Below are 24,466 nucleotides of genomic sequence, written 5' to 3'. Positions count from 1 at the left end.
ATTTGGGAATGCTTTAAAAAAGTCTCTTTATTTGAGCTCTCTTAGAATTCATGAAAGGTGTCTTTATAGCATGCCCAACGTCTGTTATCATCAAATTCCATTTCCTGTTCATTCTCCTACGATAAGAGGGAAATCACTTCTCAAGCATATAGTGGAGGAGCAAAGGAATGAAGGAAGACTGACCTTTGGACACTTACATTTTTAGGTGTTACGGCAGATGAGAATTAATAATGTCATTTTGAAATGTATTCTCTTTACCAAAAGCCCAAGAGAGAGAAATTTGAGCCAACTTTGGCCTCTTACTGATAAACTACACATCAATGGGAATTAAAGAATCTTCAAAACCAAATGTCAGATTCCCTCCCTCCAGTAGCGTCAGTGGCCAGGTACAGAGTCTTGTTTCCACGTCTGTGTGAGTCCCCTCTGCACACGGGCCAGTGACCAGGGCTTGGGGGTGGTGGCCCCAAAGGCACAGGAAGAGCTGGCTCATTCAGGTGGACTCTCCTAATGCCAGAGTGTACGAAGGACACTTCCTCCACCTGGGAAAGTGCCTGTGAAATGTGGCTGGATGGACCAGGGGAGTTCTGCGAGGCCAGTGGCTGATGGAGGCCTCCGAGGTCAGGCAGGTGGTTTCTGCCCGGCACCTTGCACCAGGGTCTGCCTCCCCAGAGCAGCTTACCTGCTTATTAGTTGGCACGGCCTGGTGAGAGCTGTCGGCAGCACTGGGAAGATTGCTCGCCATTTTTGGGTTTGCTGCTTTACCCTCTGAGGCCTTGTTGTGATTGGATGATTTTCGGGTAAAGTTGCTCTGTTTTCCAGAGGTTGCTGCATGGGCGTTCAGCAGCGGCAGCAGGGAGCTGCAGGGAGTTCTTGAGGAATAGTTGTTCTTTGGGTGTGTAACTGCAACAAGAAAGCGCGTGGTGTTATGGGCTATGCCATGAACACTCCTGCCTTAGTAACTGGTTAAAAGATGGGAGAAAGTGGCAGAAGCTTCGTAAAAACATTCCTTTTTTTTTTTTTTTTTTTTTTTAAAGCTGTTATTTGAAAGGGCACTTTTGTGTTTGTGAGGCCAGTGAAGCTCTTCAGTGAGAATCATTGAACTGTCATTACAGCATAATCATCCAAGTTGGGAAACATTTGTAGGAAATAAGACATATCTGAGCAACGTTAATATTATTCCTTAGGTTAAGCACCACAAAAGGAAGAGAGACAATGAAATCTTGGAAGTATCCTCTCATGCCTGTCCACAAGTGTATTTTGCCTCTTGACTGCCCCATTACCAAACCCATTCTTTGCCCTCCTTGTCAGACCCCTAGACCAGTGGGTGCTGCAGAGACGCAGAAAAACCAGGAGGCACGTGGACACCTGGCTCATCAGAGCCATGATGTCCTGTGGGTGTCAGAAATTTTGTCAGCCTGGGTCATGCATATTTTGCGACAACAGGGCCAGACCTACCAGCCCCAAACATGCCCTAAAGCATCTTGCATATTCCATGAGAGCCACATTATCTGGCCTTTTCTCAACCCCATTTGCTACAGCTCCACTGCAAATCTGCACCAGTTCCAATGCTAAAGTCAATGCAGACTAATCAGACAGATTCCCAGCAGGCTCAGGCAGGTCTGCTCAATGTTTATTATCACCATTCCCGCTGGTTTTGAAAGAGGTGGTTTTTGATGGGATGATTTCTATGTGATTATGCTGAATCAGGGCTGGAGGGAATCACTCAAGGATAAAGTTATGACCTCCCTCTCACAGTTCACCAGAATTTGACTGCCATGCTGGACAGTAAGACCTTTGAATCTTAAAATTGTCACCAATTTTTAAAAGTAATTTTCTCTGCTACCCTTGTTGGATCAGATTTAATCCTAGGGTTCTTCCAGAGGATTAGCAGTGACTAGTAGGGATCACAGAACATTAGAAATGGAAAGGACAGGGATGCATCATTTATCCCCCAAATAAGGGATAAATAGTCCCCTTATTTATAGGTAAGGTGTGACAGCACGTTGGGGGCTGTCCGAACATGACCAGGGGGTTTCAGTGGCTCTTGTGCTCACTAGATCAGTTTCACGGGGGTCATTCTTTCCTACAGCTCAGGGACAACTATATCTGGTTCATTAGCTGTGGGTTTCCAATATGCTGTCAACAAAGCTGATCTGGAAAGAGCCTTTTGAAGACTATTGTCTGCAATAGGGGAGGCTGACTTTCATGTGGACCCTTGGAATTTGGTAAGGGATGGCTCCTCCCACTAGATGGCACTGGACGTGCTCTGGAGGAAAGCAGGCAAGCTGAGCTGCCCACCCCTCTTCAGTCACTTGGCATCAGGGTCTTGCTCATCACCAGGCTGAAATGGAAAGTAGCTTGGGCAGTTAAATTGCCAACTGCGGAGCAGACTGTCTGCGTTTTTAGAGATGGGGCAAAAGCTGGGGGTAGAGAATGATAAATGGGTAGATTTTTATATATGGGAGAGAACATGTATTAAAAAAAGGAAAATAATTTAAAGGAAATGCAATAAGGGGGCACTTGGCTGGCTCAGTTGGTACAGCATATGACTCTTGATCTTGGGGTTGTGAGTTTGAGCCCCATGTTGGGTGTAGAGATTACTTAAAAATAAAATCTTAAAAAAAAAAAAGAAATGCAGTCAGAAAATCAGATAACTGCCAAAGATATGTGAACAAGGATGCTTACAGCAGTGTTACTTTAATGGTGAAAATTTGGGAGCAACCTAAATGTCCACAATCAGGGGACTGTTCACATCAATTATATTTATATAAATTATGAGTTAAATATATTGACATGGAAAAGTCTCAGCCATATGTTATAAAATGGTAAAAGCATCTCATATTACTATATATTATGTAGTATAGTATAAATTGTAACATGTAGTATAATTATAGATGTAATATATAACTTACACAAATTAAACATGCGCATAAAAAGTGCAAAAGCTACATAGAAGTAATGTCAAGTTCTCTTTAACACAGTTCTCTAATTTTAGATCAAGCTTTAGATCAAGAAAAAAAGCACTTTCGACTCTGAAAAAAAAAAATGCAGCCAAATCTCAAATTTTCAGCTGACTCTGAGGTTGTGGGTATTCCATGTCCCTCACTAGTCCTTCTTTCCCCCTTGTGCCTGTCCTTAAAGCCATTTCACTGTTCATTCCCACCTCCCCTGGTGGGTGGGCTGGAGTAGGAGAAAAAAAAAGATCAGCCAATTTTGTTGCACATTAACTGCTCTAATTAAGGCTTAATAGCGAACAAGACTAAAGCTAATGGCTGAAGCGAAGTCTTTCATTATCTTCAGACTTAGCACAGAGAGCCGACCAGGGGAGAAGCTCCCAGCACTGCTGAGCAGAGCACATACGACAGCTGGGCCCTTTACGACAAGAGCCGATTGTTCCCAGACTTGTTAGGGAGACTGGCTCTCAGTGTAACAGGTCTCTGTGGAACCAGACTATTTGAAATCAGAGAGGCAGTTTATCTGGCAGTGCTTAAGAAAAGTTTGCAAAAGATATAGACTAGTTGACCTGTTCTGTTCTGCTTAATAAATCCTGGGGATTTACTGATGGGCAGTGGCATTTGAAGACTCTACGTTCAAATCTTGACATTTCTAGTGACTTGTGTCATGACCTTAGATCATTAAATCTCTTTAGACCTTGCTTTAACCCCGCTGGGGGACCGCACACCTGACATTTCCAATATCAACTCCAAATAGCACCAAGCTTACTCACACAGAATTATTTAGCAAGTATGCAAAACTCACTTTCTCCGCAGAGCATGATTTGGGCCTTTAGCTGTTCAATGTCACAGGAGAATCGGGCAGCTTTCCCGAGCTCTTCATCATATTTACGCTCGCTGACAAAGTGCTGGAGGAAAGAGAAGTAAAACAGGAGCCCCACAGTTACAGAAATGACTGAGGCACACTGCAGATTCATTCACTCTGCTCTTCGGCAACCACTGATGGTGTTAACCAGGAAGGCAGTCATGCCGGTTCTGTCACCGTGTGGCTCCATTAAATCAGGCTTGGTTTGACCGGTCTGGAGCATGATAACCTTCTTGTTCTGGGAATAGGTGAGGATCCCGTCTTTCCCCTGCCTAGGCTTGGAGAAAACCATGATCAGGCAAAATGTGTGTCTGGACTCATGTATTTAACCTTCAGCACCCCTTGCGCTCCTTCTGGCATGTTTTGTCCTGTTACAAATTTTGGGGCTGCATTCTGTCAGGCTTCCTAAGTTGGCCAATGGCTTGCTCAGGTATTATCCCTGGAGAGAAGACACGTCATCCTTCCCTGTTGTGATAGGGAGCCAGGAACCAGGAAGTGCAAAAAGCCTTTAGTAACTAGAAAACATTATCTTGAATGGTAGAATTTCAAGATTTCAATGTCTTCAATGGTAGAATTTCCCACTTCCTGTTAAAGGAAGTGGGAAAGAGATTATTTTTCAATTCATTTAAAATTTAGATCTGTGTGTAGATGTCAGAGTGAGAAATACAGAAATAACTATGACTCAGTCCCTCCTGGATTTGCCAGGGAGTTTACCACATGGCAAGGGAAACAGATACCACTAAACATAATATAAGGTAGAATGTGGAAGGTGCTTTAAGAATATAAAAGAGGAAGAATTATTTCCTACAGAGGGGAACAGAGAAAGAGTTATGTAAGGGGGGGCATTTGTGCTGGAACATTAAAAAAAATTACCGATCACTTACCAGACATGGGCCAAATTCTTAACAGATAATCTCATTTTCATCTGATCACATTATTACAAAGTCAGTACTATTATTATCTCTATTTTATATAAGGGGAATCAAGGTTCTAGGAATCTAAGAGAAAAGTAGTTTACCCAAGGTCACAGGGGCTGGACTGTTTGACTCCAAAGCCTGTGCCATTAACCATTTTATGATGAGTGGGATTTTGGTAGGCAGAAATGAAACTTGGAAAATAAGTAAATTTCAATAGACTAGGAAACTGGCAACTTCATATTCTTCACCTGATGTTCTAACAAGGGATGAGAGCTCGAAGTTGGAATATATATACTGGAGTCCAGTTGTGGATTTTATTCTGATGGGAAGGGTGGACCAAACTGGGGGAGACCAGATCTGCTCTGGGGCGTAACTCTGGTCTTAGGGTGGATGACCAGGCTGGAGGGAGACAGCAGAGGGAGAGAGACTAGTTAGGAGGAAGTTGCAATTGACTGGTTGCAAGCAACAATGACCAGAAGAGCAGATGAGGAAGGAAAAGCCACTAGGACTTCACAGGACCCTCGGAGGAAGTCCTTATCCTCACAGGGCTCCCCTTCATGCTTCACCAGGGCAGAAGGGACTCAAAAGTCACTTGCCACTTTCCACCATGCCCGACCAGGTTTTGCCTGGGTAAGCAGACAATCCTATGTAAAACCTAGTAGCGGCTGAGTCCTCAAGGTACTCGAGACTCTAGAAGGTGGTTAGAAGCCAAGTGCATGTATACATGTGTGTATGTTTAGTATACTGGGGAAAGAGAAGAGGAGAAGGGAAAATGTATAAATTGTAATTTCCTGGTTTGTTATAGATACTTGTTTTCGCCTTTCTGGTAACCATTTTTTTCTGGTTACTGTACCCCAGTGCAGTTTCAGAGATCCGCAGTGTTGGCAGGTCTGTCAATCAAGGCATCCCTTGGCCAAATGGTGTATGTGATCCAAGTGGAGGCCAATCAGAATCTCTTTCTTTGGGATGCGAATCGGGTGGGGTGGCACAAAGGGTGATGACATCTGAAGGTCACGCACTCTAATGGTGCCCTGAAGAGTGTCTGGTAATTACTGCTGCCTGTATTACCCAGGTGGCTGCCTGGGTTTCTGCCTAAGTGTAGCCTGGAGTCTTCAGATCACACTTTGGTGAGCTGCACTCATATTCTTTCAAATTCCACTTGTTCTTGAGGTTAGCCAGGGTCAGCTTCTATTGCTTGCAACTGTAGAAATCCAATAAATACATATTTGTGGTGGTATTCTCAATAAAAGGGCAAGTGAGCTAGAAAAGGATACAGAAAAGAAGTCTCTGTATATTGTGTGTGATTTAGAATCCTTACTGTTACACTCAGTTCATACTCACTGTGTACTCACACGTGTGTTTATATACATACACCTAAATTACATATGGTGAAAATAATACCCCCCATTCCAGCTATAATTCATGGTTGAATAGATTTTATTTGGGTCAGTCTCCACTGCCTAAGAAAATAGCTCGTACTTCTCTGTAATAATATATCCCTTCAAACCATAGCATACTTAAATACAGTGATTAAGTTGGTTCTTCGCCCTTCTGAATGCTCTAGTTCAACACTGTGAAAGAGAGCTGGGTATATGATGTTAGGTCCTCAGAGAGCAGCACTCTATGGATGCAAAACAAACATAATGGGGATCAGATCTCTGGCTCAGAGTTCAGGCTGGGATATTTTAGAACTGACCTTAATTTCTGCCCTGAGTTCAGCCAGCTGCATCTCTGCCATCTGACTGGCTAGATCTGTCAGTCTCTTTAGTTCCTCTGCTTTCTTCTGACGAGCAGTCAGGATTTCCACTGCCAAATAAGAAAGAATACTACGTTAGGGCCAGAGACCTAAACATATTAAGTGACCTAATTTCTTGGTATCAGTTCTCTCTCAACACACTGATCACTCTGTTGGACCATGACTATGTTTTCTGAGTTGGTCATCGAGGTGGGTTTGCTCCTGGTGCTCATGACCAATCACCCATTTCTGTACGTCCTTATCTGCCAATCCCCAAATCAAACACAGTCCCTTCTGATTCACTGTACACCCACAGTCTTCTTTGTTTTCTTCACTGGCGTCTGATCTCACTTACTTAATTTGGACTTTCAAATTTGTGCATTACTCAGAACAACTATCACCAAGAAAAAGACACTTAGTAAAATCCTATCTGAATGGTATTGCAAAGAAAAGGAGTCCACTAAACAAAAACCATTCTTTGTGTTCACTATTAAATTCTAACATTATCAGACCTTTAACACTCCTTTAGAGCAACTAGGTTTATTATTGGAATACGACATAGAAGTTTTACTTTACTGGCTTTATGTGAGCTAAAAAATGCGTCTGCTTTTGATACTCTGCAGATCTGTTTTCATTTTTGCAGTCAGAGAGAAGTTCCAGACCAGAGAGTGTCTTGTCTTTGTTTTAAGTGTCCCCCATGGAAAAATTTCAAGGTTAAGTAAAAGCCTGCTTGAACTGGATTTGTGTATACTCTTTAGCATCTGCACATGCAGAGAAGACACCAGGGAGTTTTCTGGTGCCATATTTCACACATCTGTCAGATGACCTAAAGGTTCAAGTAAACGTAGTAGTCCACAGGTGAACGTGTGTGTGTGTGTGTGTGTGTGTGTGTGTGTGTGTGTGTGTGCGCGCGTGTATGTGTTTCTCAAAAGATCACAGAGCTCAAAAGCAATGCATACAAACACATAGGGTGAGATTTAAATATGAAATTTCATCTTCCAATAGATAACTTGTAGTTCTTGAATTTAAGTCACATATGAATTGCCTTCATTTCTTTTGGACAAGCATTTTGAGTTACAAGAAAAAAGAAGTCCATTCAACTAAGATGATATCCATGTTGGATTCACATTACTTCTTGGTTGAACAAAGGCCAACTATTTTATTAGACCAGATTTATAGCACACCTGTGGAGCCAAACAATACGATTTCTGATTGTAAGAGTTCTTAATTTATAAATGTCAAAAAGTCACTTTAAAAACTCCCAAAAAAGTTCAGAAGCAATCAAGAGTTAAGATCTCCTGCAAACTATAAACTATTCCACAAACAGAGAAACATTGTCTTTCTATGCTGATACCAATGTTGAGAAGTCAATAAAATAAGTAATCTGTAACTCATAAAGCCTAATTGTTTGCCAAACTACTCTAATCATGCTTTGATTTTTTACCAGGACTCCCCCTGCTTCCCATTTACAATACCATGTAGCTGAGCAGAGGCTGATCTGTGCCTGTAGTCTTTCAAAATACAGAGGAGCTAGTGTAAAATGTGTCCCTACGATGGCTGTGAAAAGAACTTCCATCTGAACACAGATGATGTATTACTGAATGATGTCCCAGTTACCCAGTCAGACCAGAGGTCACAAAAAGGTGGCCTACTAACACTTCGGGCCATAGTGTACCTGTGTTTTATTTGGTCCACACATTACTTTTACAAATTAATTGTCCACATTTGAAAATTAGGAGATTCCATTTGGAACCTGTATTTCTGGCTTCCCTTAAAATATTGGCATTTCTGGCCAAAGTTGGCCAGCATTGCCATGTGGCAACCGTTGGCTACCCCTGAGTTGTTGTTGCCCATTATAGATGGAGCATGGCGCCCAGCATGCCATGGTCACCCTCTGCCCTGCTCATTAAGGTTACCAGCCTGGCCCCTGTAGGCGTCTCCAATCATGGCAGAGGCTGCACTTTACGGTTGTGTCCATGCCGACTCGGACCTGGTACAAAGTGGGTGCCCACTATGTATCTTTGCTGAATGGAGGACTGAATGAATGAATCAATCCATTATTCAAAAGGAATATGCAAAGAAGGAGAGAAGTTCCTTTTCTAGAAGGGCCACTTATATTCAGCACTTATACCTTTGGCTGATTATTTATTTGTCTGCCATTATAATTCACCACAGGAATGGGACTAAAGTCTGGAGTATGAAAAGACGATTCTCGAGCGGGAAGATGAAACAAAGTATTTTGCTCTTGCAAAGATAAAAAATTCTGAAGGCCTAGACTTGATGAGCAGATAGTGAAGGGGTCAGCAGACCATGACTACACAATTAAACAGATCTGACTTTTCTTAATGGATCATTTGTGGGACCGGTGACAATTAGGGATAATTGTACTTTTTGAGAAAAACTTGGGCCTTCACACAAAAGATTTTGTAGAAATAGATATAAATGGGCCCTAAAATAGGAATGCAGGTGCAAGATCACCAATAAACTCTGAGTTTACCCTCATGCAAATGTGCATGGAAATGAATATTTTGCATCAGCAAGTGTTGGGATGAGTTTTACATATAGTCTCATTAACATTTCAAAGCATTTCATTATGAAAAAGGCTTAAAACTTGAGATCTAAAGCCAGAATTCTGTGGGGACACCAACATTTTCACCTCAAAAACATCAACCACAGAAACAAAAAGCAAAAACAAAGCCAGATCAGATCCTAAGATTCATTGATCCCCAAATTTAAAATAGAATAATAAGTTATATTTTACAAGCACCATCCTTTTGGAAATCTGTAGAGGGAGACAGTTTCATAAAGCTTTAATTTTCACTGCATTCATGACTTCATTAATGTTATTTAGGTGCTTTTATAAACAGTATCTGGTATGCTGAAATCCATTTTCTCAATAGGATTTATAAATTCCTTCAAGTTTTTGCAACACATTGGAAACTTGCTCTTGTTGCTTGAACCATGGAAAATTTTAGGGCTTCTCAAATAATATTCCTTAGCAGAGGGTGGACTTGAAATAGGCACAAAGCTTTCAAGCACAAAGATTCTTTGGAACCCTTTTTATTATTGGGAATCTTGCATTTTTACCTCATAATATATCTGTGTTTCTGTTAATATAATGTTTTCTTCCCAGATCGGCAATCAATTTGATATCCCGAGAACCCACCTATTTTGGCCTTCAACAAAATTACCCTCAAACAAATTTCAAAAAAATTTCACTCAAAGTCTGAGACCACAGCACTGCAACATGCTTTGTTTCTTCATCTGTAAATGTCATGATCATATATACCTTGTAAGGCTGTTGTGGAGCTAAATGACATCACTGACGTGACATGTTCAGTATCATACACTAAAAGATGCTAACCTCAAATGTGATTAATAAAGTGAGATACAGTCATCTAGAATATACGTCCTCTTTTTGCAATTGCTAATATTGGATCCGACAGCCTACACTAACTAATTACAGTAATTCATTTAACAAATATTATGAAGTACCTACAGTCTTTTCAGCACTGTGTTAGATGCCATGACAGATAGAGGGGCTTATGTCATAATTGAGGAAATAAGATTTATAACATGTGCAGCAAATAGAAAATATGGAAAGTACTTGAGATCATAGATGAGCAAGCTCAAGATGATGGTTGTAAAGACAGTTCAGTTCTTAGTGGAGGGAAATTCAGTGGTTCCTTGTGCCTATGGAGAAGACATATGGTTGACACAGGCATGTCACCTGAGAGATGCTGCATAACCCCTTTGGCTTCCATTTTCTGGCTGTCACATGAGAAGGCTGGACAAACTTCTTTACCAGTAAGTGCTTTTCCCTTTTTGTACTGTGTCAGGCACTGTGCTAAGTGCCTGGCATATATTTCTCATTTTATCTTTACAATAACTATTTGAGATACATACTATTCTTATTCCCCCTTTTCTGATAAGTAACCTTGGACTCTGAGAAGTTAACAAAATGGTACAAGGTCACACAGCCAATAAACAGGTGGAACCTGGATTTGAACTCAGTTCTGCTTGCCTCCAATGCATGCAAAATGGCTTCCCCACGTTCTGGGCAGTTCTAAAACCAGAGCTATGGCATCAATTACTGAAGTTAGGCAAACCCTGCCAACCGTCTTGCCATTTCAGCTAGGCTGAAACTCTTTATGTGCAGGTCCCAAAGTTTACTGTTTGCTGCTTAACACAGTTTCTGACAGTACATAACACATACAAAGCACATAGTACATGTTTATTGATTGAATGAACTTGAAAAATAAGGATGCTCTCCTGAGATACTCCAAATCCCACAGGTCTTGGCACCTAATATTATTGTCTCAAGGAGATAGAATGAACATGTGAAATCTGTGATCTTTCGTTAACCTGTTAGAAAGTGACGTGGTAGTAACTGCATTTTGGTACTAGAGAAACATTTGTGTCTGTGCTGGCTGTGAATATTTTTATCAATAGCACATGAAACTTAAAAGAAAAAATAAGCTATACCTGAGAAACAGGGAAAATCCCAAATCATGTGGTAATCAACTTTTACTGAAGAAATCAACAGATTTCATAAGAGTAAAATAATTTCACAATCAAAGGGATTGCATAACTACCTAAATATTCCACAGCTGAACCCTGGATCACATTTAGTTTTATTTAATAAAACTTGCTGCATTTTAGATTCTAACATATTACTTAAGATTATTTTTAAAAGACTGTGTAACAAACACACTGATAGCTATTTTCCATAAAAAGTGACTACTGAATTATGACCAAGGGCCAGGCAAGAAAAATATAAAAAGAATGAAGAATCTGTTCTGATCCTTCATTGTGATAAAAAGAAAGGCATTGCAGTCAAAGGGGAAGGAATTTAGCTGAAACCAGGTTGGGGTACAGACTGCCATTCATTCAATTAACAAGATAAAATTTGGGTAAGGATGAAAAACTTTAAATGCCCAGGAGATAAGAACTATAAAACTAAATCCCAGCTGAAAAATACGGTTTTAGCACTCCCATTAACAACTTCAGGCTGAATTCTATAATTAAAAAGGGCTCGGCAACTCCACTTGAGGCTTGGTGTTGAATCTGACTGAGCCATCTTGTCTCAGTTAAAATTTCCAGCCCATGAACCTCAGCCTATTTGAGATAGTCCTGTCCTACTAGCTGTTGAGTTACCTTACAACAGTGGAAAATTCAGAATTAGAAACAAGTATAAAGATAAAACAAATCAAACTGAAGGTATACTGATATTTTGTGTTAAATTTAGGAGTTTTGCAATGATCATGATCATCTGTTTATTGTTTAAACAGTTACATTATTACATTAAACCATCCCCATTTGTGATTTTGATTTAAAACACATAATTGATTTTCTTTTGAGGTGTTAATCTGGCAGGTGTCAGCCGATTTGACTAAGTTTGTAAACAGAAGCGGGAGGGTTTTAAGAAAACTTCATTTAGTATAATTCTAAATTTGAATTATTAATCTTATAAGAGCTGCTTAAAAGCTTGGAATATGTTGCTCTTAGGTTTGTGAGTTTGCCTTGTCAGGCATCTGGAGTGCTTGAAAAAAATCAGATGGATTAAATTTATAAATGTACTTCAAAATGTTTGAGGGAATTTAAGTAAACTTCAAATGGACTAAATTTTTTTAGGGGAATTTAGTTTGTTAAACTTGTGTTAGTTGAACCTAAGAAAGGACAAGTGAAAAGGACTGTATAAGTAACATAGCAACATGTGTGAATTGCTGGGGTGTCTGGGTGGCCCAGTTGGTTGAGCGTCTGACTGGCTCAGGTCATGATCTCATGGTTGGTGGGTTCCAGCCCTGAGTCAGAACCCTGTGACAGCTCAGAGCCTGGACCCCGCTTTGGATTCTGTGTCTCCGTCTCTCTCTCTGCCCCTCCCCCACTTGCCCTCTGTCTGTCTCTCTCTCAAAAATAAACACTAAAAAAAAAAAAGATGTGTGAGTTGTGAAAGCTTAAAAACTTATGTTTTAAAACTTAATTTTAAATTCAATGTCATGTTAAACCTGATTAAAACTATCAGTAGTCCTTTATACTCACAAAATTTTAAATAGCTAACAGCTATTATTTGCCAAGTGCCTTATTCTGCTGTGCGCTCAGTGGTGCTACTCCTCTTTGTTCCACATGAGGTTCCTGAGGTTTCCAGGGGCTAAGTGACTAGCCTAAGGTTACAGAGCTCATTAATCAGTGTGAGTTTTAGGACCCCACTCAGAATCCATATCAGTGTCAGTCGACCTATGGATTGCTTCTGACTGGGAGGCTCCTGACCAAACAACCATGTGTCTACTTACTGGCTTCTTCTTTAACTTTATCCATTTCTGCCATTAATGAAACTTCTTTGTCAATGATGCTGGGGGGAAGGGGGAGGGAAACAAAAACAAAAGCAAAGAATGCTTAATCAAAGATAAACTTTTAATAAGCGCTGGAAGCAAAAGAAAAATTATTTTCATTAAACAAAAGACAAAATTATCATAAATATTTCTATGTTACAATGCCAGCAGCACATTCTGCCTTTTCCAAAAATGAGGCAACATGGAAGGGATGCTCTCAAGTATTTCATAGTGACATCTGCTGATTAAATCATTGTCAGCAAATCTAAAAAAAAAAAAAAGCCTTTTCAGACTTTCAGAATTGTGCTGCTTTGAATTTAAATTTGGGAGTATTTTTGCCCTATGAATTCCAAAGTTCCACAACAATGTAATGAGTATTTGAAAAGCTGCCATTCAGGTTATCAAGGGCGGTAGTTCTCAAATGTCTCTGTGCATGGCTCCTCCAGATTCTGGCTGGGAGGCAGGGAGGTGAGCCCATCTCTGATTCGGATGGTCTTGGGACCTACTTTGGGAAATATCATCTGGGTCTACCCATCCACATGTTCAAAGAGTCTATGCCTTATCATTCCCCCAAAGAAGCATTTCAACTTCAAATTACTTCCCCCTCCCCACCCCCCTGTATTATTTTTTGGTTAGTTCTTTGCAAAAAGTATTACCTGCATAAAGTAAATAATTATCTGTCTAGAAGTTTGTTTCTCTTCCATCCTGACTCCCAGTTCCCCTCACAACAGCAACACATGTGAGACTTCCTTTATACAGTTGATTCTTGAACAACATGGGTTTGAACTATGTAGGTGCACTTATATGTGGATTTTTTTGAGGGGGGGGGGAATACAGTACATTACCATAAATGTATTTTCCTTATGATTTTCTTAATAACATTTTCTCTTCTCTAGCTTACTTTATTGTAAGAACACAGTATACAATACATACAACAGACAAAATATGTGTTAATTGACCCTTTATGTTATTGGTAAGGCCTCTGGTCAATGGTTGGCTGAAAGTTAAATTTTCAGGGAGTCAAAAGTTACATGCAGTCTTTTGATTATGCATGGGGGGAGCACCCCCCCCCCCCGCATTGTTCAAGAGTCAACAGCATATCCTTCCATAAGGATATATCCTTATGTATATATAATCATAGATGTGAGATGTTCTTAAATTTTCATTTCCATCATAAATATTTCAATACATATCTCAAAAAGATAAGGACTTTTTGGGACTATAACCATAGTATTACCATAATATCTAAAAACATTAACAATAATTTAATGTTATCAGATATCTACTCAGTGTTCAAATCTCCCTAATTGTCCTATACAGATTTTTTATCAGTTTGACCAGGATCTAAATAAGTTCCGAGCACTGCAATTGGCTGATTGTCTATTAAATCTGTTTTAATCTATAGATTCCCTCCCATATCTTTTTTTTCTTCTTTGCAACTCATTTGTTGAATACACCAGGTTGTTTGTCCTGCTACACTATCCACAGTCTGAATTTTGCTGACTACATCTCCATGGGTATTTAACCCATTCTTTTAATTTTCCTATGAATTTGTGATGAGATACAGAAATCTGATTAGATTCAGATTTGTTTTTTCTTCTGAGAAGAATACCTTGTTATCTGCTTCTACCGGCAGACACATAATGACACAACACAGTTATAAATATTCCTCTTGAAAAAAAAAAACCAAACCTGAATGTATTTGGATTCCTCCATCTCACAACAAATTGATAGGAAATACAAAGGACATCTCCATTTTTATATTAGCCATTGATGATCGTTGCCTAGATCAACAGGGTTTTAAAAAGGGCATATTCAAATTCTATCACTCCTTCATTTATTTACTGGAAGACTTTCACAAAGAGAAACTTTCTCTTATCAGCTATTTGGGTTATCATGCTGTTTAAGTAGGTAAGGCAGGGTAAATGCTGGTGTATCAGTTTTCAAAACGATAGTTGGTTCCTTAGCATCCCCCAAAGTAACCAATGAGGTTTTTTTTTTTTTTGCTTGTTTGTATAGTTTGATTATGAACTCATAATTAACATGCTTTAATACACTGCAGTTATCTCCATAATTATTATCTGTTTCAACAGATGTACTTTTTTTCCCCATCGGGTGTACTTTTAAAATTTAAAGTGATTTGAAAATTTATTTCCTCTTAAGAGTAATATTTTGTAATCTCTGTCAAGGTAAGAAGGGATATATCTATAGGAGTTCTGGGGCTCTTCATCCAGATGATGTAACCTGAACACCTGGAGAGCAAGGACAGTATGCCGAGAAGCTGAGCTCTTTCCAACCAGGAAATCCTCATGGAAAGAACTGACGCGTAGAGTGAATGGCACATTCTCCAGAGCTGGGCTCTAAGCCTAATCCATCAAGTATGGATATCAACTATCCCCATGAAGCATATGGCTTAAGGTCACTGGATATGATCACTTTGGTGTAGCCAGCACATCAGGATACTTGTACCTTATTTATTGACATTAAATAGGTATGATGTCAATGTGCTTTAAATACAGGGAATACAAAAGAAGGAAGTCTTTATCCTGTCTCTGTCCCAGCTTATTCAGTTCCCTTCCTTGGAGGTCTCCACCATTACCATCACTAGCTTCTTGAATTTCTTTCCAAAGGCCATCTAGTCATAAACCAGCGTTTATTAATCATATGAAATGCTGAGTTAGGCCAACAGGCTTATGCTCCTGTGATTATAAGGTATATTTAGCTTCTCTGTCAAGTTCACATGTAGCCAATACAGGCCAAGCAATTTGTTGTTTTTGTTTTTAACAACCCTCTCAGAGAGGGCTGTTCTGTATTAGTTCAGGGAAAAGAAGGCTAATGGATGAGCTATTAGGGAGATAAGAGGAGAACCTAGAAATCTGGACTCAGGAGCCCCAATTACAATGCGATTAAGCTACTCTGCCTAAGAAAATGTTTTGAATTTCTAGCCCCTACAGAAAGAGAGGCAGAAGAGAGAGGGAGAAGAGTCATCAAGAAGGCTGGGAATTGTACAGAGTGAAGGCCCTGGGAGAAATCACCAGTAGTGGGATGGGCAAAAGAACTTCCGGGAGCCAGAAGTCTAAGGTGTACACTGTGAGGACTGTGATATGAGCCTCCCTGGGGACTGCCCGATCTTCACTGTGCTTGGTGCAGCCGGTCTGAATGTGCGCAAGTGAACACACACATGGTCAGCTGAGGAGGTGGCTGGGTTCCACGTTTGGGTCAATTTGATGCTTAACAGACGGGAAGGCAGACTGAGGGTGAGAATGTGGAGCCCACCCTCAACCCCGGAACTGGCACAAATCTTAGAGAGGGCTTTTGACTTCCACTGGACATGAATAGGAGTCCAGGACCACTTCTTAGGAACTTAGGAGCAGGGACACTCCAGCTGAAGGATGGGCTACAGGTCATGTGAGCCCTGCAGGTAGCTTGTGCTCCATTCTCTTAAGCAATGGAGCGTAGCAGGATTGCACAGGTTTGGGACGGCAGTGCAGGAATGTGCCACAAAGAGCACTAGAAACCACACACACTGCACAAGTATTTGCTGAGTGCCTGCCATGTGCCAGCGAGGGTGTTGAGGCAGGGAATGCTGCTGTGGATGAAGCCCCCTGCCATCCCTGTGGAGCCTACAGTCTTTTGGGGAAAGCTGAGAGGAAGGGGAGAGGACCTGCGAAATTTACTGGGGAAAAGCAAAAAGCAGACAGTCAGGGAAGAAAATGACGGCAAGAAGAAATTCCTCCACCCGAAACCAATGTCCTAATTAGAGTCTGTGGGATCTGAGGGCACACAAGGTACACATAACTAAAGGACATACATGCACCCAATACAAGAGTGGGTGTCCTTAGCCTTCCCATGGGTGGGGGAGGAGCACAGCACGGGGAGTGCCCGGGCAGGGTCCCACAGTCCTCCCATGCATTCAGTCCCGGAACAAGGCCGAGACCCGGGAACCCTGCAGCCTGTGTGTGTGTGTTGGGAGGAGAGAATGGTGGAGGAACGGGCCTTTGCTAATTTCTTTACTAGCTACAAGATCATGGTAAATTCTTGTTGATTAAATTTGTTAACATAATTATGTGCCCAGAGGGTTTACGAGATGGACATTTTGTGTATAACACACATCCCCAGGTCTAACGCATAACAAAGCTGGATATTCATACAGTGGTTAGTTTGGGCCTTCTGGGGCCCAACAGGAGGAATGAAGGTTTTCACAATAAATTGTTAATCTGCTTAATGCCCACTTGAGGGTGTGATAAAGCTGTGAGGTTGGCATCAAACCATGCTTCCATTCCTCTGGGTATTTCAACAAAAGACTGTCCTCAAGCGTCTTAGTAATTCAAGCATTGCTACGTATGACTGCTTTCAAACCTCATGTGCAGAAAGGCAAGCCAGGAATCTCTGCTGAGTCAGGACCCTGCTCAGAACCCATGAACTGAATGCAAACCAGGATTAGGTGCCAGACTGAAGCAGCTCCCTCCAAACCTCCCTCAAGAATCTCAGTAAGATACACCTGAGGGTTTCTTTGGCTTTCACTTCCAAGGCAGCAGGATTGCGGAAGGGAAGTAGATACAGAGGGTGAAGAGGATTTCATAGTAAAGGCCAGTCTGTTCCCTAGCAGGCTGTCAGAGAGTGAGGAGCCAGCATTACATCAAGCTGAGAACCAGATCGAAGGAAGGGTATGAAAGACTGTGTCTAAAAAATTCCAAATGCCCTCAGGACCTGAGGTCACATCCAGCTTCATGAGCACTTTCATCAGTGCCCTGCATGAGTCCTACTGGGTCTTCTTAGAGGTCCTAGGACAGATACATACACTGGGTGCACCTGATGAGAAACACTGCAGGCCGGTAAGGACAGAGGGTAGTATCAGATATGCAGGTAATCTGGAGTACCAGATATGCAGGGCAGGAGGGAGGGTCTTGAGAGAAATGACATCAGAGAGTTGAAGAGTCACAGAGAAATCAAAGGCAGTGCCACAGACCACATTCCTACTTAGGAACAGAAAGGGCACATGTTTGCTTTTTAGGTATACCTGTGCAGACAAGACGTCAGCCCTGAGTTCCCTTAAAAAGAGAGCTGATCATAACTGACACATCCTTAGTGCTTACTGTGTGGCAGGCACAACAAGTAGAGCACTAACACTTTACTGGAATGACCCTGTTTAAGCTTCATGAAATCCCAGAACGTATGAGCTCTGTTCTCTTCTCACCACAGGGCCTTGGCACATGCCCTTCCCTCTTTTGGAAGACAACCCTCCTCCCCAACCCTGCCTTTCTTCACCTCATTAACTGTGAGTCTTCCTGCAGGTCTCCACTAAAATTATCACTTTTTCAGGGAAGCTCTGAGTTTAAAAAACTTCTACTTTATGGTCTTAGACAACTGTGGGTTGCTTGACAAGAAACTGCTCAATAGTAATAATAGCCAAATTATGGAAATAGCCCAGATGTCCATCGACTGATGGATTAAGAGGATGTGGTGTGTGCGTGCACACACACACACACACACACACACACACACACACACACACACTGGCATATTACTCAGCCATTAAAAGAATCTTACCATTTGCAGTGATGTGGAGGGAGACAGAGGATTATGCTAAGCAAAATAAGAGAAAGCTAAATACCATATGCTTCCACTCATATGTGGAATTTAAGAAACAAAACAGATGAACACGGGGGGAAAGAAAAAAAAAGAGGGAAGCAAACCATAAGAGACTTGTAACTATAGAGAACAAACCGAGAGTTACTGGAGGAAAGGTGGGTGGGGGGATGGGCATTAAGAAGGGCATTTGTTGTGCTGAGCACTGGGTATTGTATGTAAGCGATGAATCACTAAATTCTACTCCTGAAAGTCGTATTACAGTACATGTTAACTAAATAGAATTTAAATAAAAACTTGAAACATTAAAAAAAGAGAAACTGCTCAATAGTGATAAATGGGAAGGAAGACAACATATTCATTTTTTTCCCGTGGGATAGCAATAATGAAACTTTTTAATTGGTATACTGTAGTGCTTACATATAAATCATGTTTAAGCAAAAATTTATATAATTTTGTCACTGATGGAATCTAATCATTTGAGACATAAGCTTATGAATAAAAGTGCAATGATAATCACCAAACCACACAGGGTTTGGCTCAGAATCAAAACAGGTAGTTGATGATTCTGTATGCAAATTAGGGTGGTAATAAATGATTGAAATTTGTGCTTTCCCCCACTAATCATCTGGTTTTGAACATTTTTGCTTTGGAACTGTAATCCTCTGTACTTGACAGAAATACAGAACTCTTCAGCCTTTCACTGACCACTAAAAGTTCTTCAAACGGTTGGATAAAGTCCTCTGGTGGGCACCAGACTTAAGACACATTGAACATGTTTTACATAAACTGAGCTCACATAAAACCTATGCTGACCTCACATGTTTCAGATGTGCCCTTTATCCTTCCAAAAACACATCTTCTCATTTTATCTAAACTGTCTGGATAGTAAAATTTTATTCTGTTGCCATAAAAAAGCTTTTATTATTAAAGCAATAAGGTGTAAGGAGGAGATTACCATGGCAAAGCCTTTATGGTTTATTATATAGTTAATCACAGAGATAAAGTGTCATTTTATAAAAATGTTTCCACTGTCTTGATTCTTTTCTGTAGAGGACTTATAATAACAATAATAAAAAGAATCAGAGAGGCACTTCAGCAAGAAGAGATTTATTATTTTCTGCTCTGTGAAAGGCTCTTCTCTAAATCCAGAGGCTAAGACACCGAGTGACGAAACGGCTTCCTTTGGAAGCTGGGTGCACCACGTTGAGTCCAGTGCTCTTCGTCAATAAAGATGCTGTGATGGGGAGGCAGCCACAGGACTGTCAGTGGCTGATAAGCTGGAGAGCAGAACCTGCTGGTGGGTACGGGGGAACGAAAGCAGGATCTCAAAGGGAATTTCAAGACATCAACCTGCAACAGCAGCCAGACTCCATGTTAAGGAGTTAAAACTAGACCACAGCTCATCGCCATGAGTTTGCCTCAGGGAGGCTGTGGTGAGAGAAACTGCCCAGACCATCTGATCCCTGACCATCTGGCTTCAGGACCTTCTTGTGGATGAAGTGCTTACCTCCTAAGCTGCCAAGCAGAATAAAGCGGGCGGAGAGGAGGGGCAGGATGAGAATCCTGCAGAAGAGCCTCCTGTCCCCCCCTCCCCCCCCCCCCCCCCCAGTACAGAGAACGGGAATGTGGGAACTGCTGGGGGGAAAGAAGGTGATGTTTCAGCCTTTCTGGCCTGTACCAAAGAGCACAAAGTGGGCAAATGAGTGATAAAGTCAGAAAGCCAGACTTTGTATATTTTTCTCTTTCACTGAAGAGAGAGAAAGAATTTCTCTTCACTGAAGAGAAAGAGTAATGTAAAATCATCCCCTCCGCCACTGTGGGCTGTGCCCCCTCCTACTGCATCTGGAGTAGGAACTGTGAATGCCCAGAGGAATGCCAGCTGAGCTCCCGGCAGCCTCGTAGTGCCTGGTGGCTGCCACGTGGGCCTTCAGCTGCGGAGCTAGCGCTGATGGAAGAGGCTGCCCGTCCTGCCCGTGACTTCCCCTCTCCTGGGTCAGAGGACTGTGCCCACCAGGTGCCACCTTTATTAAACATTTAAGGTGCGCTACACTGTTACCATGGGTACCATTTCCAGTCCAACTCCCCAAGTACTAGCAGGAATTCTTGGACCCAGGGTTTCAGCTCACCCATTTCTCAACTATTGCTGTTGTCAACAGAGCTTCTGTCCTGGCTTGGTAGCCACAAATGCCGTGAGACTATGTGTGGCTTCCTAGGGTCAGAAGACTGGCACCTCTACCACTTACAACAGGTGCCTGCAAACAGCACCCGTGACCTTGTATGCTGCCAATTCCCTGTTCCTCCTCTGTTCTGCTTCCTGAAGGGTAGCAGAGTATGCCCCCCACCCCCAAATATGGCACTCTGATGTACTGATGATTGTGAGCTGCAGGCACTTGAAAAACAGCCGGTGCAGGGAGATGTTGTCTCTGAACTCCCCTCATCTGCCTGAAGGCGGAGCCTCCAAAGGAACTCAGTTGTCATAAATCCCCTCCTGGGGAGTTTTGCCAACCAGGTAAGATTGCTGACTCCTGTCTCGGGAGAGGAGCCTAGAAGTCAACACCACACTCAGACACACTTTGTCACAAATGACCATACCTTCCATCTGTTCTTCTAAGGGCCCACTCATCTTTTCTAAGAATCACTTACTCTCCCCTGAAAGGCCTGTATCCCCCTCTCCCCTTTCCCTGTTAACATGGTATTTAGTTCTGAATTCTAAGCCACCGTGGGAGCTCCTTGCTTCCTCCTGGGTATCTCCTCTGTATACATGAGGTGCACATGTTAACAAACTTGTTTGTTTTTCTCTTATTAATCTTTTATTACAGGGGTCTTGGCCGAGAACAAAAAGGGTAGAGGGAAAATTATGTTTCCTGCCCTATATCCCCATCTTGTCCCCTCTCCTGTGCCCTGGAAGCTGGTCACTGGTATCGTCACTCACCCAGTTTCTGTGACTCCTTTTCCTTCTCTTCCCACGTGATCACGTCCTCTAAAGTCTACCCCAGAAATGTCTCCCCAACCCTACTCCTCGCCCACTGTGGCCGCTTACACTCCAGGCTCAGTACTAAGTAGCTGGTTATGTTGCATTCTTTAGTTGTACAGGGATCCTGGGGTCTGTCACATTCTACTCGGTACCTTTTTACGTTTAGATTTTACAACAAGTGGCATTCTTTTTGAAAACTGGGATTCTTCTTTTCTGAATGCAGCCATGGTGACAAACTGATCTTTCTAAAGACTTCCTGAATCCCACACTTTTATTTGGCAAACATAACAAAACCCAACATACATGTCTACAGCATGTAGAGTAAGCTGAGACAGCCCTCTGGAAAGCTGCTTAGTCACTGGAACTATCAGGGAAATAAAGCAGCGCATGGTGCCTCTGAGCATGAATCACACTTAAAATATAAAGCAGTTAAAATCCCTCTGGCTGTCAATGAATGCAGTAACTGCACTCAGTTTGCCAATCAGGCTGAACTCGTTTCAGTTCTGTTTCTTTTATCAGAGGTAATATTATCTGTTAATGTTAATATCTCTTAGTTTTGTATTTTATATTGGGATCCTACAATGATTTAAATCACAGTCAATGAATATTTCATCACACTGTGTGAGGTGCATTTGTGGAATGAGACACGTGCAGATTTTAGCATAAGGAATGACTTCTAATACGTATAAAATCCAGGGTTCCTCAAAAAGCAAATAGCTAATTGAAAAAAAAAACACAGGGATTCTTTTTCTTCTCGGAATTTTAAAAATGATATCAGAGTTGCAAAATCCTGTAAATTGTACAAATTCTGCAATACCCCACGTTCAGCTGAAAAATCTACACTCCTTATATACCTCCATTTAGAATTTTACATATGATTTCATTTAATAATATAATTTATCTTTACTAATTATTTCTTAAAAATTTTTAATGTTTATTTATGAGAGAGAGAGAGAGAGACAGACAGACAGAGGTGAGTGGTGGAGGGGAAGAGAGAGGGAGACAGAGCTGTCAGCACAGAGCCTGACGTGGGGCTTGAACTTACAAACCGCGACATCATGATCTAAGCTGCAGCTGGACGCTTAACCGACTGAGCCACCCAGTCGCCCCCTTTTTATTTTTACATTTGTTTATTTTTGAGACACAGAGAGAGACAGAGCACAAGTGGGAGAGGGGCAGAGAAACAAGGAGACACAGAATCCAAAGCAGGCTCCAGGCTCTGAGCTGTCAGCACAGAACCTGATGCGGGGCTCAAACTCACAAACTGTGAGATCACAACCTGAGCCGAAGTCGGATGCTTAACCAACTGAGCCACCCAGGCACCCCTTTAATATAATTTTTTAATGTTTATTTATTTTTGAGAGAGACATAGAGTGCAGGTGGGGGAGGGGCACAGAGAGAGGGAGACACAGAATCCAAAGCAGGCTCCAGGCTCTGAGCTGTCAGCACAGAACCTGATGCGGGGCTCAAACTCACAAACCGTGAGATCACAACCTGAGCCGAAGTCGGACGCTTAACCGACTGAGCCACCCAGGCACGCTACCAGGCGCACCTTTGCTAATTATTTCTTAGTTTTGTTTCTTTCCCTGGGGATCACTATTCAGGGAAAGTAACTTAACTGTATTTCAGTTTCTATAGCTGTAAAAATTATCATTTAATCCCACCCCCTTATTAAAAAAAATGATACTAACTCTGGAACAAAAAGCAAACTTTTATCTGTGGATGTTAACTGTCTTATAGCACAAGGGTGCCATTTAAGGAACAAAGTTAACATTCTTCACATTTTAATTTCATTTTACATGCTCATTTAAAAAGCTGGAAAATATAGAAAGCAGGATAAAATAAAACACATTTCAAAATAAAACAAAATGAGGCAAAATATCTCTTCGTTTCATACCCGAAATAGAGTCAACCACTCAGAACACTGTTGCATTTCTTTCCAATCTGGGGGGTTGGGAGGGGAGGCATCTATGCAGAAGCCATCAGTGTTGTTGAACACAACTAAGAGGAACAGAAACTGGAAGAGACTGATGTGGCACAAGGAGTCACAGCAATGCTGGCCCACATCCAGCCCAAGGCCCCAGCCTGGCGGAGATGGCTCCTGGCCTCCCGATGGGCTCTTGCATGAGAAGGGGACCTGGGCACCTGATGCTCTTCACCGCCCAGCACCTCCAGCCTCATATGCCAGCACCTGCCCTGGTTTTCTGGCTTCCCAAGTGGGGGTAACAAATGAAATGTTAAACTTCATATACTTTGCTCTTCATTTTAGAAAGTAGACTTTCCTCATTTCTAGTATACAGATTAAACAGTGGCATACATATGTGACTTACAAATAAGTTTTCTGGTTCGAGAGGGATATGCTCATCGTTCATTTATTAATGGAATGAGACCCAGGGAATGTGCTCCTCCCAGAGAGTGCACCGGGGTCTCTCATGCTTGTGGTTCCTTGTGTTGTTTCTTCTGCATGGAATCCTCTCTCCCTTCTCAGTCTGGCAAATTCCTAGCCTTACTTCGAGTGCCAGCTCCAGCATTACCTCTGTGGTGGACCCTTTCCCTGCCAGCCAGAAACCCTACCCCATGCGTGCTTCCCAACCGTTTTCACCACACTGCATCACACGGCTTGCTTCTGTACACTCTCATTAGACTTTGGACCTTTTTTGTAAAGACGTCATCTTCTATCCCTCAGTATTACTAGCAGTGTTTCTTCAAGTGTGGTCCTGAGACCAGGTACACTGGCACCCACTGCACTCATTAGATGCAGATGCCTGGGCTCCACCTGCACCCACAGAAGCAGAGTCGCTAGGAATGGGGCCCAGGTGCCCCCTGTGCATTCCAAAGTTTGAGAAACACCAGCTCGCGACACATTTATCTCCCTACTGGATGGGTGAATGAAGAAAGGGGAAGAGAAAGCAGAGAGAAGGCAGGGCAAGGTGTGAAAGGGGGAACGAGGGTTGATCTGGTGGCCATTCAGAATCAGGGGTCAAAAGGCTTTTGCCTTACTTCTCTCTTCATCAAGCAATGAACAGTAAAAACTTGTGTTGAGATATCCATATCTCATAGCTGGGATCCACTGCATGCTAAACAGAAAAGTGGAGAA

At 41.9% G+C, this 24,466-nt stretch overlaps 1 protein-coding gene across 14 annotated transcripts in view; it reads right to left on the bottom strand.

Annotated features, from left to right (window-relative positions):
- The window catches only part of SPATS2L (spermatogenesis associated serine rich 2 like), a 167,482-nt gene that overhangs the window by 3,050 nt on the left and 139,966 nt on the right, over window positions 1-24,466 (bottom strand). For all 14 annotated transcript variants that reach the window (XM_045480662.1, XM_045480671.1, XM_045480667.1 and 11 more), the window contains 4 exons: window positions 12,765-12,823; window positions 6,433-6,542; window positions 3,760-3,862; window positions 680-900 (listed from right to left, as the gene is read on the bottom strand). In XM_045480662.1, the coding sequence (XP_045336618.1) occupies window positions 680-900; window positions 3,760-3,862; window positions 6,433-6,542; window positions 12,765-12,823 (493 nt within the window). The remainder of the gene's footprint in view (window positions 1-679; window positions 901-3,759; window positions 3,863-6,432; window positions 6,543-12,764; window positions 12,824-24,466) is intronic.

This window comes from Leopardus geoffroyi, chromosome C1, assembly GCF_018350155.1.
Source record: "Leopardus geoffroyi isolate Oge1 chromosome C1, O.geoffroyi_Oge1_pat1.0, whole genome shotgun sequence".
Classification (NCBI taxonomy): domain Eukaryota; kingdom Metazoa; phylum Chordata; class Mammalia; order Carnivora; family Felidae; genus Leopardus; species Leopardus geoffroyi.
Note: the sequence above shows the minus strand (reverse complement) of the source record. Positions and strands in the feature narration are given on the sequence as shown.